The sequence below is a fragment of the Solanum stenotomum genome, chromosome 5 (assembly GCF_019186545.1).
Source record: "Solanum stenotomum isolate F172 chromosome 5, ASM1918654v1, whole genome shotgun sequence".
NCBI classification, from domain to species: domain Eukaryota; kingdom Viridiplantae; phylum Streptophyta; class Magnoliopsida; order Solanales; family Solanaceae; genus Solanum; species Solanum stenotomum.
Window position 1 is genome coordinate 62,683,439 of NC_064286.1, and position 13,890 is coordinate 62,697,328.

At 35.0% G+C, this 13,890-nt stretch overlaps 2 protein-coding genes across 2 annotated transcripts; both read right to left on the minus strand.

Annotated features, from left to right (window-relative positions):
* Positions 1–1,838: 1,838 nt before the first annotated feature.
* On the minus strand, positions 1,839–4,689 carry LOC125864236 (uncharacterized; the record flags this gene model as incomplete). Its single annotated transcript, XM_049544148.1, has 4 exons — positions 1,839–2,144; positions 3,098–3,166; positions 4,028–4,138; positions 4,354–4,689. Coding segments are annotated over 4 exons (567 nt in total), but the record flags the coding sequence as incomplete, so codon positions are not given.
* Positions 4,690–5,625: 936 nt separating this feature from the next.
* On the minus strand, positions 5,626–12,260 carry LOC125864807 (serine/threonine protein phosphatase 2A 57 kDa regulatory subunit B' beta isoform-like). The gene is made up of 2 exons (XM_049544890.1): positions 10,692–12,260; positions 5,626–6,276 (listed from the first exon to the last, which is right to left on the minus strand). Exons 1-2 carry the CDS (start codon positions 11,865–11,867, stop codon positions 5,974–5,976), a joined length of 1,479 nt encoding a protein of 492 aa, XP_049400847.1. The 5' UTR covers positions 11,868–12,260; the 3' UTR covers positions 5,626–5,973.
* Between the last annotated feature and the right edge of the window lie 1,630 nt (positions 12,261–13,890).

Genomic DNA, 13,890 nt, shown 5'->3' on the forward strand with positions numbered 1-13,890 from the left:
ACAATGCGAAAGTAAGAATACACTATTGGCAAGCTTATGGTATGTTGAGAAAAGTAAGAACTTCTTTTGTGAGAGTGAATTGATTGTTTGAAAAATAGGTCTTGTTGATATTGCAATTTCTTTAGTGAAAGGCTTTAGTAAACAAGAACAAGTGAGGGCATTCATGGCATGTGTTTGTATGAGTTTGCATTAGCCCGAAAAAATATTAAAAGAGTCATTTTTTTAGCATATGTTGTAACTTGGTGTAAATGTTGTGAAATGTTGCATCCATTATGAACTACAAGATCATGATTAAAAATGTTTGGTTGATTTTAAGGTGGGTTCATAAATCCAAGGGTTGTGAAAGAGTTGATAGTCTAAAGATTGTTTGAGGACAAACAAAAGTCTAAGTGTGGGGTGGTGATCTTAGGCGTATTTATATGCCTAAGTTGTCAATATTTGCCCATGAATTATTTGAAGTAACGAATGATCTTGAGTCTATTAGCTTGATTTCGTTATACTTGCGCTATTATGCACTAAAACATGTGATTAGAAGTTTCAGGAACTCTCACGGAGATTGGAGTTGAATTGAAAGAAAAGTTGCAAGGATATGCTGAAAAGAAATTAAGGCTGAAGGCCCCAGGGACAGGCGCACTGCTAGGCGCGAGGCGCCAAGGGCCAACATTCAGAGAGGCCTCTCAGGCGCGATGCGCCAAGGCCCAACATTCTGGGGCCTTTCTCAGGCGCGACGCACCAGAGTGGAAACCTCAGAGGTGAAGTTTGGACGTGATGCTAGGCGCGACACGCCAGTGGGATCTCAACTTTTCCAGCTTAAAAGTGTTAAAAAAAAGATTCTTAATTGTAATAGACTTTGGCTCTAATTTTCCTACCATTATAAATAGACCCTTAGGGCTCCATAATTAGGGTTCGACATTATTTTAGTGTGCAAGAGCAAGATTCGTCTTTTGTAATAGGTTCTGATCTTCTAAACTCTTTTATTTTCCGAAAATCGCATGAACAATTGTATTTTGTGGTTTTCTAATAGCATGAGTGACTAAACGCCCTAGTTCTGGGGCTGTAACTACGAATGGATTGTTGATTATTAAAGGCTTTATGAATTAATTCTTGGTTGTCATTATAAGTTACTTCTATATTCTTGTTTTAGTATTTTATGCTTGATCACCATAAGATAAATACATTGTCTGATCTTAAAATCGAGAGAGGAGGGATTAGATAGACCAGAGAATATAGAGAGCTCGATCGACCCATTTGATTGAGGTGATTTGTGTTTAGGAGTGACCCCCGGACGAACAACTTGCTTGGTTACGAAATAGGATGAAATATAAATGCTTGCCAGTTAGTCTATTTATCCCCGCTCAATGATGTAGTTAGATAGCTAACTGGAGTAGGCGACTAGAGGTGTGTTGCCCAACTCATACAATTAACCCTATAAACCAGTAACTTGGCAACTGAAATTCGTTCTAAGCCAATAATATGATACATGAGATTCATGGCATGCTATAGCCCTGGAATTGTCCTTTACTTGCTTGAAACATCATCTTAAAGTCGTTCACATTTAGTTACGTTTATTTAGTTCATAATTAGTAGTAGTTAACAATCAATCATCAACTCTTGAAAAGGTTACTTTTACTTTTATTTGTAGAATTAAGTGTTAAATATAAATTGATCATAAGTCCCTTGGGAACAATAACTTGTTTCTTAAAGAATCTATATTACTTGCACGACCACATACACTTGTGTGTATATTGGGGAGCAACAATAGTCTGATACTTGGGAGAAGTTACTGAATAAACTGTAAATTTGAGCCTGTAATGAGAAGATAGCATAGGATCATTGACTTGCCGCAAAATTTTCAAGCTTATGTAACTTTCAGATGTAATTCACTTTTTCAAAAAGCCACAATTCCATGTAGCTATCGAATGTACAGTAGATTTCAAGTTTTGAAAATACAAATAGGACCTCCTTAAATAGATAACATTTGTAGTAGGATTAACTGAACTGATGATCTCTATAACCAGCTTCATTAGTTTTTGACAAGCCTCAAAGTAGTTGATATAACAACTGGTGAACGTCAGCCAGTCCAACGGAAAGTACTAACGATCAATGAAAGATTTGTTCATAAGATCAACTGCAGAATCCATGAACTGCAAGCACAAAAAAACAATAGCAAAGTGTCAAAAAGGTAAAATGACACTTGCACGTATATACCCACAGGTCTATGCAAGAATCCAGCTACGAATGTGTATCTTTGTAATAAAAACTCTATTTTTCACATTCTTGACTGTACTTCTGAATGTCTAATTGAGAAATTTATGTAGCTAGGAGGAAGGGGAGAGCAGCAGCAGCATCTTCTTTGTTAATTAGCCAAATACTCTTATGAGTGCAGTTATACTACCTACATTCACCACTTTGGTTATTGTTTTTGCAAATGCACAGGAAATGAAACTACCAACTCCACCTTCTTCAGAAATCAACATATTTTTGAAATTAGACCACCTTTCGTAAAACTTGATCCTTCACAAAAAGCTATTAAAGAAAGACAAGTATGTGTCATACTCTTAGTCGAAAGTTTTAGTGGTTAACAATTGGACAATTTTATTTGACTACAAAACCAAATGTATATACACATGCACTCACGGATGTCAGTATGATGTCTATAATCACCAATACCCATCAGTCTTCGCTACAAATGAGGGATAGCACCTTCTTTTCTAACCATTCTGTTAGTATTCCCTCTTTAAACTATACTAGTCTTGAATCCACTGAGCAAATATACCATGGAAAGAATGGTAACTTCCAGCCTTTAGGGCTACTCATTTGCTATATCCATATTCCGCAAATTTTGTAAGCTATTACATTGAAGTTCAAAAAAGGTTATAACTTTTGCAGGTAAAGCTAAATCAGTTCTGAGACAAGGCAGAAACTGCTCATGCAAAGGTTATGTGAAAGGAATGAAAAACTTGTTTTAGTGGCAATCAATAAATTAACTAACGAAACTAGTTGCTTGCACAACATCTACACCAGTCACTGGATTTGTCTCAACAGGATTGTTCTTTAGATAATTGGAACAGTAAACTAGACAAAGTAAAAAATTTACCTTCCCAACTGACTTCAGTTCTCGCCCAACAGGTTCCATAAATTTCAAGTCGACTTCAATGGGCCAAACCTGCATGCATATAAAAAGTAGGGAGTGTGAAAACTGAACGCCGGGACTTAATGAAGAGGCTCAAGAGAAAAGCCAAAAACTAATTGAGATAACATATTTAGCACAGTCAGCCAACTACCATAAGTAATTACATTTGCTCAATTCAACAAGTGTCACTCATGTGAGCTTTCCCCTCCCTCAACACGCAAAAGTAAAGGAATCTGATTTACTTCCTTACACTACTGATACGCAACATCATCATTCCCTTTCCCTAAATGTGCAAGGTGGTTTCAAGCCAAGCATCAATCCAATCTTTATTATACCTAACAAAGACAACTGGTAGAATTTCTAAATGCCAACTTAAATCCCCTCTGCAAAGTAGTCCTATCACTTAAAATATGCAACCATCAGACTGCAACATAGAAATAACAAAAAACACTTGACCTGCTGACTGAACTAAATAACATCGTCACCAAAAGCAATTTTTTTCTTTTTTTTCATTCCAACACCTAGACATGAAAATAAGACCCTCATATGCTTCACAGTGAGCACATGCACATCAATCTCTAATTACCAAACCCTACAAGTTAAGCATGAGCAATAACTCGATTACAGCCGCAAGCTTATGTTAAACAAATCACCAGTCGTCTCAAAGGATTCAGAATTCAATAAATAGTTTCATGATAACAGTCTAAGAAGTGCAGCATCTAACTGAACAAAATTCTAAAGACAGAATTTACCATCTTTAGAGTATTAACTCTATCACTTTCTCCAACAAAGTCATAGTTCCAGTAGAGAAGTAAATCATTTCCGATTCTAATAGTAAGAATTCCATTGTCACTGTAGATAAAATAAAAAGAACAAGTTAAATTATAGAAGCACCTTAAGCCCCAGAAGCTTGATAGGTGGATTCTGTCCAGGAACAATGCAATCAGGCCCTGCTGCTTCTACTATTGCCTCCGTCCCCAATCCGCTACCAATTGGATCTGGATGCTGCAATTCCCAATCCAAAAAAAACCACAAAGATTACATCTTTCGAAGTAACTCCCATACCCCCATCACCCCACCCCAAAGAAAAGAGAAAAAAATACCACACAAACAACTCAAAAATAAACACTACCATATACAAATTTTAGAGAAAAGTGAAACTCACAAAATAAGAAACAACAAAACAGAAACAAATATATGACTGCAAAAAAAAAACGAACCTTCATGATAGAGAGAGCATAATCGGAAAGAGGGTTTTGAGGTATACGAAGAACAGGGGAATAATGAATTTTAGGGATGGGTTTTGCACCAGAAGAAGCTCTCCAAGGAACATCTTTCTGTAAGGCAGCAGCTCCTCCACCCATTTCGGCAATTTCTGTATCTATGAATTCTTGGAAAACAAAAAAAAAAACCCTTTTTTCTATTGCAGAAATGAAATCTGTGGCGATAAAGAGGAAGATGAACAGTGAAGAAGAAGAAGATGAATATAGCAAAGCGTTAGCTACAAGAAGTGGCACTGACTGGATTTTCCTATCAATTTTTATCTGGGCTTTTTTTTAGTGGACGGAATCTATTTTTATCATAAGATATTACTATTTTATTTTTCAAAAATTAATTATGATTAATTGCTAGAAATTTATGTCCAAACACATAGTATTGTGAAGTGATTTTTGGTAAAGTTTTTTTTTTCACACTTGATATCTTATTCCACATTAGAGTTTGGTTACTTTGGATAGAGTTTCATTAAGAGGAAAGGCTCCTACCAAAAAATAAATATTCATACAAGTTCAAACCCAAAACCTCAAAGAGTAACAACCTCTTTTACTGCAACACTGAGCTCTCAAAATCTCGAGAAGCACTGCAACACTGAGCTCTCAAAATCTCGAGAAGCAGCAGTCACATTCACTGCACCACTAAACTCTCGAAACCTCGAGGAGCAACAACTTCATTCATTGTATCACATCTTTAGTGGTAAGTGATTTAAAGGTGATTTTGCATGTTAACTAATAGTGATCAAGTGTTGAAATTTTTTGTGCAAACACCTTATTTAATATAGTAAAGTGATTTAATAAGGTCAAAAAGCATGTTAATTGATCATGAGTAAATGTTTAAAAAGTATATACAAACGCATACTATCATGTATCTATTAATTTATCATAAATATTGAGGGCGAATAATTTTTTACCAATAAAATCACAACGTTTGTTTTAGCAATAAGTAGAGTGCAATGACCGGAAGATGGTTGTTAGTTGTGACTACTTACACCAAATTAAGCATTTTAGACTGATGTCACAGACTATAAGACTTCAACTAACACCCCATACGACACTCGACAACTTACCCAGGATCATGACAGAGAGCAGTTAAAATTTAAAGTGAAACACACATATCATTGATTAAGTGAAAAGTAATAAAAGCGTTTATGAAGTGAAAATACGGTACTACTTTCTGATACCATTGTCTAAACACTAAACTATGTGCAATGACCCATAAAAAAAACTATAAATAACCTGTAAACATCAGCAATTGTTGCCTTCAAAGTTCACTGAAGAATAAAAATTTCTCTAAAGAGGGCAAAATTACAGAACAAATTACACTTAAACAAACCATTCCTGAGCTGCAGCACGCGACAAAGCAGTTATCAAATACATATATGAGTTACACACGGCTGCATTGCCAGTCATCTTCAACGATTCAACACACGGAAACCAACGAACAAAAACTAAGAGAAATGAATGCCAGTATAACAAATGGTCATGGTTGTGGTCCACATATCCAGTTTAGGATTTGGGGTCTAATCCCACCTTAATGGAACAGGAATCGCGATGAATGTGTCCTTTTTAGCGTTCTTGTGTTGCAGCTGCTGCTAATCTCTGCCATCTTAGTTCTCGCTGCTCTTCCAGTTCAGTGGCCTGGGCTGCTTTCTCAGAATACTGTCTTTGGCACTCATCGAACAGATCAGCATCCATTTCCATGAACATTTTGCGAACATTTACAGTCAGCCCATGGATAGCTTGATTCCAATGATTATCTATGTTCTTTTGCAGAGCATAAAAAATGATCGGGAAAATGACATTGCGGTTCTGCGCGATCAATCCCACTATGTGCTCATTGTTCCATAGAAATAGGGCTCGTTCTGCAACCTGAAATATGAATTTGCTTCAGAAATACCACAAGATATAATAGATTGCCATCTCATAATCCTACGAATTATTATCAGATGATATCAAAATAAAATTAATATAAAGTGTAACTTACTACTAGAACATTTCTCAACAGAAAGCTGCTGCAAATGCACAAATGAAAAAAAGGACGAAAAACAAAAAGAATGGTTTTTACTGCACAAGCAAATAATGTTTCCAATGTCCACATGAAATATTTTGATTCACACCTATACTTGAACATGAATGTGCTTAAGACATCTAGTCGGTCTGATCAGAAATAGACGTTGCAATTGACCTTCTAGGAAAGAACAAAAGACTGAGACAAATGGACATATAACCAAAGAATTTCACAACCACCACCTCTGGAGTACACAGCTAAAAACCTGTTACAGTCAAAAGCAAGCCGACTCACAAAGAAAGAAACTCTAAATAGATTTTTTTTAAAAAAGGATTCACTGAGAAGTTCAACTGAAATCACAAGAAAAGAACTCAGAATCTGACCCTTACCTAGTAGCTAACTTTCTTGGGTAACAGGACAAGATTCTAAAGCTTGATTGGGTAAAAGTTCTAGGACAGAAGTGGCCAAAAGAGTAACTACAACTAAGGCAACCTTTCATGAGCTTCCCATCTCCAATCCGTGTTAGGTTACTTAGCAGTTCAAGGAACTCAAGAAAAATTCAAAACAGAAAAAAGAAAGCACCTCTAAAAAGTGCAAGCTTATAATTTGAACTGAACTACTCATGCAGCAATAGTAACTAGCAACAAAGTGCTGCCCATAAAAAGGATAGTAAAGTAGAATACATCCATATCCAAGCTCACTCTATGCTTTTAACAGATTTTCTTGTGCTTCTCACCACAAAGCAAAAAAAGAAAATAGCAAAGACGCTTCAGAACAGGAAAAGGAATTTTTACAATTTCACCTCCTAAGCAACGTAGCAGAAACCAAGCACTAGAACCCTAACACTCATTCACTTAATCAAGGGAAACACTGAATAAATAAGCTGAGAAAATACTGAAAACAGATATATGCTCATAACACAGGTAGGCCATTTCACTCCAGCTTCTAGTCCTTCGAAGAAAGCATCCATCATAATCCTTGATGAAGGTTGATGATATTGTGATTGCAGGTAGTGAAAGGATAGAAATAAACCTGAACCTGTAATCACTCTTTCACCAAGAATCTTGGAAAGCTGGGATACTTGTTGGGTATAACAGTAGAAAGAACAAAATCTGGAAAAAAAGGAAAAATATTCGCTCGATTGGCCTCTCTATGGTAATGAATGCCCCTCTTCTCTTCTCTGGCGTCTAAAATGAACAACCCTTCACACCTATAATGGGGGTATTGCATAAATAGACAGGTCACTCTGTGGGATTGACAATCTTTGCTCTATAATGTTAGGTCCCAATCTTTGTTATGACCCTTAGTTATAAACCTACTTCACAAGCACATAAAATTATTGTTAAGGCAAGTGAAGGTGATGGAACACAGGCATTTGGATGTGGTTGAAGGAGAACAAAATTAATTAGTACAATAATTAACAGCACACATTCAAGGGTATTTTGTAATGTACAATCAAGAAAGGGAAGACAACACAATTAGTTTCACTATTTCACTTCCTATTCCCCTCGAATTCTAGAAACTACCCAAGAATCTCCTAAAGCTATTAAGACATTGATTTAGCTACTCCCCTCCCTCAAGGCAGCATTAGACTACATGCCCGATTGGATTAACTTATTTTTAGGTGCTTTTGACTTGAAGTTTTTTTAGTATTGGAGGTGTTTGGAAAGGTTATAAAGTGTTTTTAAGCCCCATTTTTAGGTCAAAAAAGTTTAAAAGTCAAAAGTTAAAAGCAGGGTACCAGCTCCTTATGACATCTAACTTTTGACTTATAAGTTAACTTTTTATAAGCCCATCCAAGCAGGCCCTATCCCTCCGTTTCAATTTGTTTAATCTTACTTTCCTTTTAGTCCGTTTAAAGAAAAGAATGTCTCCTTCCTTTCCTGGCAACTCTTTAATTCTAACATTCCACATGGCATGTTTAAGACTGCAAGATTAAAGGACATTTTAGTACATTCCGTATATCTTTAATTTAAGACCAAAAGATTCAAAAGTTTATTTTTACTTCCTTAAACTCCCTGTCAAGTCAAAACCAGACAACCAAATTGAAAAAGGAGGGAGTAATATTTTCACCATTAAAAAAAAAGATTTAAGTATTTTTTTGTCCAAAGCCAAGAATACCCGAGGGACAATGGCATACAATTTGAAACTCGATGGATCCCTATACCCTTATCCACACTTAATTACCAGCTTTTGTGTATGACACGACAATAAAAAGGAGAGAAGGAACTTGTAATTTGTTGTCTCTCATTAATGATTAAACAACACCTTTCTGGAAAGATGCTCTAATAAAGTGTGCTCTCCTCTTTTTCATTAGCTAGAGCTTCAAAGTTTGTGGTTTGTCAATTAGAATCAAGTAGTCACTACTTAATAAAAAAAAAATCAAGTTGACACAAGTCGCATTAGAATTTGCAGTTTAGCAAGAATTCTCTCATGCATAAAAACTTTTCTTTTGAATTAAAATATCCGTCTCCACTACTTTTTAACACTATTTGATGATACAACTGCAGAAGACAAAAGTAAAGAGGCTAGTACCACATATATTTAGAAAGCAAGCAACACAACGGAAAGCCCAGTGAAGCTCATATGGCATATATATCAAGGGTTGAAAGTTATGCTCCAAGAAAATAAAAATAAGTGTGAAAAGTTAGCTGATCTCTTCTTGTTTGGTAGACAAGTTCTTACTGGCCAAAAGGTGATAACATAACCCTGAAGCTATGGTAACTGAAAAGGGTAGCTCCACCTCTTAAATTTGTTTTCACTTTCCCCTCAATAAGAACTAATACATTGGTCCAGAACAAATTGAGACAGCCAAAATTTTTTCCACTTAAATGGATTATGTACAGACATAAAATAAAGTAAAGCTTTTTCTGAAACTTATAACTACCATCAAATCACCACATTTCATTTTGATAGTACGCTATTGATCGAGTATGAGCAGTATAATGAGGAAATTCCTCTTTTGGGGAGTTATAAGTTACATCAACCCTAGATAATCAGCTAGGTGATGAGACCTCAGGAAGAAGGTACCCTCTATCTTGACATATAAATAGATGGCAGGCCAAAAGACGCTAATTAGACCTCTAATGTTACTCAAGTGCGAGGACAAAATGATTCACGTGTAACTATATTAGATACTGATTTTTGATAAAGCATTTGTGACATAATTATTTTATATGAACAATAGCATGAGCGCCAAGAATATGACAACACTCTTTCCATACAAGAAGTCAAGAAGCAAAAATGGTAGCTGATAAGACTAAATTTCTCCGCATTCTAATGTTCATGTGGCAGTTCTAAGTTGGATAGTAGAAGACAGTTGTAGCCTCGTAGACTTGCAACAGAAATAGCGGACAAGAAACTTATACGAGAATAGTTACGACAAAAGTAGTACTTGACAAAAAAGAAAGATATTTATGATAAAAACAGACTGGACGGAGATAGTAAAGTGCAACTGTTAACAAACAATTTTGCTAAGAACCTACAACAACGTGATACGTCAATTGTCCTTTAGTGAAAATGGGAAAACAAGGACAAAAAAGCAGCCTACAGGGAGAGAGTACCGTCAGTAGGAAGTTAGCAGTATGAAAAAAGAAACTCATCTTTGTCATGTGGAAGATAATAGAATCTATGAAAAAGTCACAAAGCACATCCTCAAATCCAAAGAGTTTTTACTGATCCTCTCAGGCCTGCATAAGGTGCCTTCAGAGAAACATCCAATTCTTAGATTTTTTTTATGATAATCGTAGTGTCCAGGTCAGCTTGCGCGTACCTCGACTAATTTCACAAGGCTACTATCTCCTACCAACACAAGTACCGTGTAACTCTATCCACCAAAGCTTGGTTTGGTGAAAGATGGAACACCCAATACATGGATAAGTTAACGGAATATGACAAATCAGAAGGAAATACTATTAAAACTGGATAGAGATAACATAATGGCACACCGGAGAAATGCCAATTGTTCCTATCTAAGCACTATCTACTTCATTTCTTCACTTATTAACACAGTTATACATGTGAACACAATCATTTGAAAATGCTTCTCCAGAAACAAACAAAAAAGAGTAAGAAAGAGCAACTTTATAGGATCTAACCAACTAAAAAAACAGAAAGCGCAGTCACCTCAATTTTCTATTCTATCCACAGTTCAAAGCAAATGTATATTTAATCGACAATTGAAATGGATAAAAGCTGAGTTACTGATGAATAGTAAATTGATAAACAGAAGATGCATGAAGCAAATAACAAATAAACACTACAAATTTCCCTTAACCTGGAAGTGTGGGCTGTTAAGGCAACGAGCAATCTGTCTAAAAAGAGGAACCATGCAACGCTGAAATTCTGCCGCCTGTGTGGTCTCCAACACTTCTTCAAGCTCCTGAAGAAAGAGGACTTCTTTTTGGCAATTAGTGACAGGCCAGTATTTCAACAAACCCCTTATAACCGTATCAGACAACTTGTAATCCTTTTCAACAAACTGAACAATACAGTAGGATAACTGCTGATGATACATTGCAACCGATTTCGGCTTGTGCAGTGGTATGAGTGCCCGAACAAGGAATAGCTTGTGTTCCTCTTTCATGGGTAACGCAAAACCATTTATAATACTCCCTAGAATCTCTAGTAATTCACCTATCCCACTGTGCCTCTCTGTCTCATAAATAAACCTATAAAAGATGTTATTGATTCCCTTCCTTATAAATGGTCTATGCACCATAAACTTCCCATATACGCGGTGAAGTATTGTTTTCAAATACTCTCTTTCCCTTGGGTCCTCGGAATCAAACAAATCCAATAACTTCAATACAAATGAGTGATCAATAAAGCGTTTAGCTAACTTTGTATCAGTATCTGATGAAACCACATACCTCAACAGCAATTCATACACAAGCTGTAAATGAGGCCAAGATGGCTCGAGACATGGCTCATCCTCTTCCTGTTCCACATTTTCGGATCCTGTATTCTCATGAGACGCCGGAGGTAAACAACGAAATATATTCACTGATATCATCTTTACCATTTCTTCTTGATTACTTTCACTGATTTTTCCAGCACCAGATTGAACATAATCTACAAGCTCCACAAGTGTTTGCCTCTTTATCTCTTTCTCCCTTACCAATTTCATCGTATCAGTAAAATCAAACTGAAAACAACAAATCTGTAGTTTCCTAAAAAACAACACTTGACGTTCGGATATCGGCACATCACGAAACAAGGGAAGGTTCTCAATGTTTCCCGGTGCTGGAGCTGCAGATGTCATCACTGAAGGTGTCTGTTGTGATTGAATCGAATTCGTTACCATGTTTCCTCTCGAAGCATGATTCACCACCACATCAGACGTCGAAACATTGCCGGAATTCCTACCTCCCGCCGGCGGCGCGTGACCAAAATCAGATACTTCTGATTTAGGCACCTTTTTATGCCCTCGCTTTATGATATTTTTCAACATTATCCCTTCCAATCAATACAAAAACCCTAACTATAACTTTTACCTACCTATAGATTTCAAAAACCTCAACTAAAAACAGAAACTTTTCGTTAGCAAACAGAGATCGAGAAGATAAAAGAGCTTTAATAATTGCAATGTGTAGTTCACAAGTACCTGATTTTACCATACATGAAATCAAAATCTATAACCGGAGGTGAGAAACATCACCGTCTGGAAATTTCAATTAGTGTGTAGTATCGGCGATCCATGACCGCCGGAGAACTGGAAAATGATCGGAGGGAGTGGAATTTTCCGGCGATCAATTGAGATAATGAGGGGTAGAAAAAGTAAAATAGAAATTACAGAAATTTGAAGTAGAAGAAAAGAGAGAGAGAGAAAGTGACGAAAGTGGGATAATTAAAAATTGAGGGGACGCTAATGAAAATGATTGATTGAAAATGCGCTTTTTTGACATTTCACGGAATATATTTTTCTTCTTATCCGTTTGTGCTAAGATAAGTTCGTTCCATATAAGCTCGTTCCATATAATACACTGTCCATTCGATATATTTTATTTAGACATTCAAATTAAATTTTACTTTCATCGAACATTTTAACAATTTCTAATAAAATGTTTTAGTTCGATACCTTGATTACTTTTTTCTCTTTCTATGTGTTTTCATTCGGATATTATATAATTAAGTTAATTATATAGAATATATATATTATTTTATCCAACTATAGTATTTGGTTCAATGAGACGTAAAACTCTAGTTATTTTTAAATAAAATTATAAGTATATTTTACGTGATTAATTTAATTATTTAATAGATGAATAAAAATATGTGCAAGATTATTTCTAAATTTGAATTGAAAGTGTCTAATTGAAATATTCTATTAAGAATTAAAGATATTTAATTGAAACTTGACCTAGTTTAGAATGTCTAAATGTAGTAATGTATTGAGACGTTATATTCTATAAGAGATAATGATCAAAATATGTCTTGAACTATCTTTTTCTTCTTTTTTTGAGTTTCACGTATGAATTATTAGTTATTTATTTTTCTCTTGATCTACCATCATTTATGTATTAATTATTAGTTATTTCTTTTTTTTATTTAAACGACAGTAATAGTTCAAATAAAAAAAAATGATAATAAGATATATTAAATACATAAATAATAATACTTCAGATTTTTTAGAAAAATAGGACAATTTAAGGTTGGAATGTCAACCTCTAAAATAGAAATAGTTCAAATATATTTTGATCATTTAACTCATTCTATAGTTAAAATAATTAATACTATCAGTATTATCAGATAAAGTCAACTGATTAAGAGTAGTATTTTAGTAGAAAGATGGATGAACTATTTTCCTTTTATTTTTTTTTAATGCTCATCAATTTCGATGGGCTCATGGTAAAACGAACCTATGTAATTCAATATATTATAACTTGTTAATATTATTTTATGATATCAATCAATGTCATTTTAATAGAGTTATATGTTATCAATTATCACTAAAATAAATAGTTCGACTTCATTATATTTCAGCATGAATTTATAGTTGCATTATTCTTGTACACATTCTTCTCAAATTCACATATGAAATTACATTAAAAATGCGAAAGGAGTATTACAAAGAGAAAATTTTTACATAATGGCAAATTATTAATTTCAAATTAAATGGTATAACCATACTTTGATTTAATTGTGCCCTGTAGCAAACTATTTGTCAGTCGCCTCTCTCCCTCAAACTCTCGCTCGCCACTCTCCCTCTCTTGCTCGCTCTCTCTGTCGCTCGTCTCTCTCGCTTTATACAAATAGAAATGTATAAATTGTGTTTATGTTTGTATAAAGCGAGAGAAAATTGTATATACACATGCAAATACATATATCTTCGTCCTATACATTTATAATTATACAATACAAATATTCCCCTGTCCAGTTCTCTTTTGTCTTTCTCACTTTATACACACACAGATTATACAAAATACAATGTATAATTTATGTTTGTATAAAGCGAGAGAGAGAACGATATTTGA